This window comes from Sinocyclocheilus anshuiensis, unplaced genomic scaffold, assembly GCF_001515605.1.
Source record: "Sinocyclocheilus anshuiensis isolate Anshui unplaced genomic scaffold, SAMN03320099.WGS_v1.1 scaffold1986, whole genome shotgun sequence".
Lineage (NCBI taxonomy): Eukaryota > Metazoa > Chordata > Actinopteri > Cypriniformes > Cyprinidae > Sinocyclocheilus > Sinocyclocheilus anshuiensis.
Window position 1 is genome coordinate 30781 of NW_015542458.1, and position 2630 is coordinate 33410.

Genomic DNA, 2630 nt, shown 5'->3' on the forward strand with positions numbered 1-2630 from the left:
TTAGTCGCTCGTCGTTCCAGAGAAGTTCCAGCACATCCTGCGTGTTCTCAACACGAACATCGACGGAAGACGCAAAATTGCGTTTGCCATCACCGCCATCAAAGTGAGTGCTTTAAACATAAACTGTGTGTGTTCTGAACGCTCTGTGCTCTGCAGGGTGTGTGTGTGTGTGTGTGTGTGTTCTGAACGCTCTCTGCTCTGCAGGGTGTGTGTGTGTGTGTTCTGAATGCTCTCTGTGCTCTGCAGGGGGTGGGTCGGCGGTACGCTCATGTGGTTCTGAGGAAAGCAGACATCGATCTGAGCAAGCGAGCTGGAGAACTCACTGAGGATGAGGTGCGCTTACTCTTCACTCTTCATTCTCCGCAGGAAAACACTTGTAAAACACACATTCACCTGTAAACAATCCAGCAGACAGCTTTAGTCAAGTCACCTTCATTTATATAGTTCTTTACAGTGTCAACAGGAAAACCGTCTGCAGTAATGCAAGAGGACAATAACAGAGTCATTTTCAAGCTAAAGTCAGTTCATTGATTCAGTGATGTCATCATCCAGTTCAGCTCTCTTCCAATAGTGTCTGTGCTGACAATATTGCCAGAAATTAACTTAACAACTTTATTGTTCTTTATAGAAACGGAAGAAGCATATTAAAACAAGTCGCTGGAGAACATTCTGAAATGTGGTACAATTGACATTTAGCTTCTGACAAACTAGCAAGACCATATCAGTTATTTTGAAGCATATTGTGAAACGCCTCAAATGAGAATGGTGTGTAAGCTTGTATGTGGCTCTTTATGGGTGTTTACAGTAATGTTTATCTGAGCTGTTATTGATTGATTGACAGGTGGAGAGGGTGGTGACCATTATGCAGAATCCTCGCCAGTACAAAATCCCTGACTGGTTCCTGAACAGACAGAAGGACATTAAAGACGGGAAATACAGTCAGGTACGCTCGGAGTGAAGTTATAAGCTTCAGCTGCAGAATCAGGTCTTTCTCCATGACTGTATAATGCACTATAGAGCAGTAGTTGCCAGAGCTGTGCAAAACTACAAATCATAATCCGGGCTTGTCTGATAGTTTGTTCTTTTGTAACTGCAGCGTGAGGTTTGCTAGGTTGTGTAATGTCATACATGATTGAACTGATAAGATTCAGTAAATCTAATGTATAATAAACGGAGCGCGTCCTAAATCTGAATACAGGGCTGCACACTAACATGAGTCTACAGATCCTCTATAGTGTTATGTGTTTGTAAATCATGGTGACCACAGGTAAAACCCTCCTCACTGCCATGGTAAGAAGAAAACTTTCTGTAAAACTGTGCCGTTGGTGAAAAACACTGTCCTAAACAGCTAGTGTACATCTATGAAGCTGTGGCAGGTTTTTTTGCATTAACAAGTCTAATAATGGCATGACAAGTAAACCTGCAAACGTTTCCTAAACTCACCTGGGGTCTCATTTATAAAACTCTTTGTAGATTTCATCCTAAAAGTGTACGTACGAACAAATTTTCAGATTTATAAAACCATACGCCAGAACCTGTGCAAAAATCGATTGTGCGTACGTGCATCTCCTCCCAGAAATCACCATATATGGAGCTTACAACGCCTAGTTTTACTATGCATAACCTCATCTGCATATCATTTCCATGCATATTCCCATCCACGTGACAGCATGTTTAACACCGTCAAAGATAAACGACATTAAGGAAATATGAGATACGGACTATAAATGCCATTTGTGCCATACACATTAATTTTTATTGGAAAAATCATCCGGTATCCTTATGTTTTAGAATAAATATATCAAAATATCCATAAAAACAAAACGGTTTAGTTCTCAGATAAATAGCCTATTTTAGAATAAACTTGACATCATTCTTTTCCACTGGCCCAATAGTATTTCAATCGTTTTAAACAAATCAAATCAAATGCAGTTTTGCTGATACGGTGAACATCTTTTAGCTGTTTTAGTGGAAACAGATAAGCCTATATGTATTGCAGTGTAAATGCAGTTGTCTGACTCAGCGCGTCACTGACAAAGTATTTTAAAAAGGAAACGCACAAATCAAGTTGTATCCTTCAAACACAGTGGTATTTTTCATAATGTTGTGTAGGAATGTAACGATTCACTCAACTTACGATGAGATTTAAGACAAATGATAAATTAAATGTGCCCTTTTATTATTGCTTGGACAAAATGCTGCACGTTTCTTTGTGAAATTGAAATATAACACTATAATATATAATAATATACTAATATAGCACTTGCATATTATTGCTCTTTTGTTGGTTTTGATTGCTTCTGTTGTCCTCATTTGTAAGTCGCTTTGGACAAAAGCGTCTGCTAAATGACTAAATTGAAATATAATGTAAATGTAAATAACAAAACTACATTGAAATTTTAAAACAAATCCCAAATCATATAAATGAGTAACACAAATAAAAGAAATCTCTTCATATAAACAAAATAAGGCTTTGTCTGTGCTCTTTCCTTTTAAAATTAGAGGCAACCACTGCATTTTAATCTTGATCCAAACAAAGATGCTGCATACATGGAACATGAGCAGTTTTTAAACTAAATTAGATTGTATAATTTTGAAATTTGAAGCAAAAACAGAATGGTTTGACTTCA

The 2630-nt window shown here is 37.7% G+C and overlaps 1 protein-coding gene across 1 annotated transcript in view; it reads left to right on the plus strand.

Annotated features, from left to right (window-relative positions):
• LOC107693766 (40S ribosomal protein S18-like) overlaps positions 1 to 2630 on the plus strand; it is a 5443-nt gene that overhangs the window by 534 nt on the left and 2279 nt on the right. The window contains exons 2-4 of the mRNA XM_016493280.1: positions 5 to 103; positions 247 to 333; positions 842 to 943. Coding sequence (XP_016348766.1) covers positions 5 to 103; positions 247 to 333; positions 842 to 943 — 288 coding nt within the window. The remainder of the gene's footprint in view (positions 1 to 4; positions 104 to 246; positions 334 to 841; positions 944 to 2630) is intronic.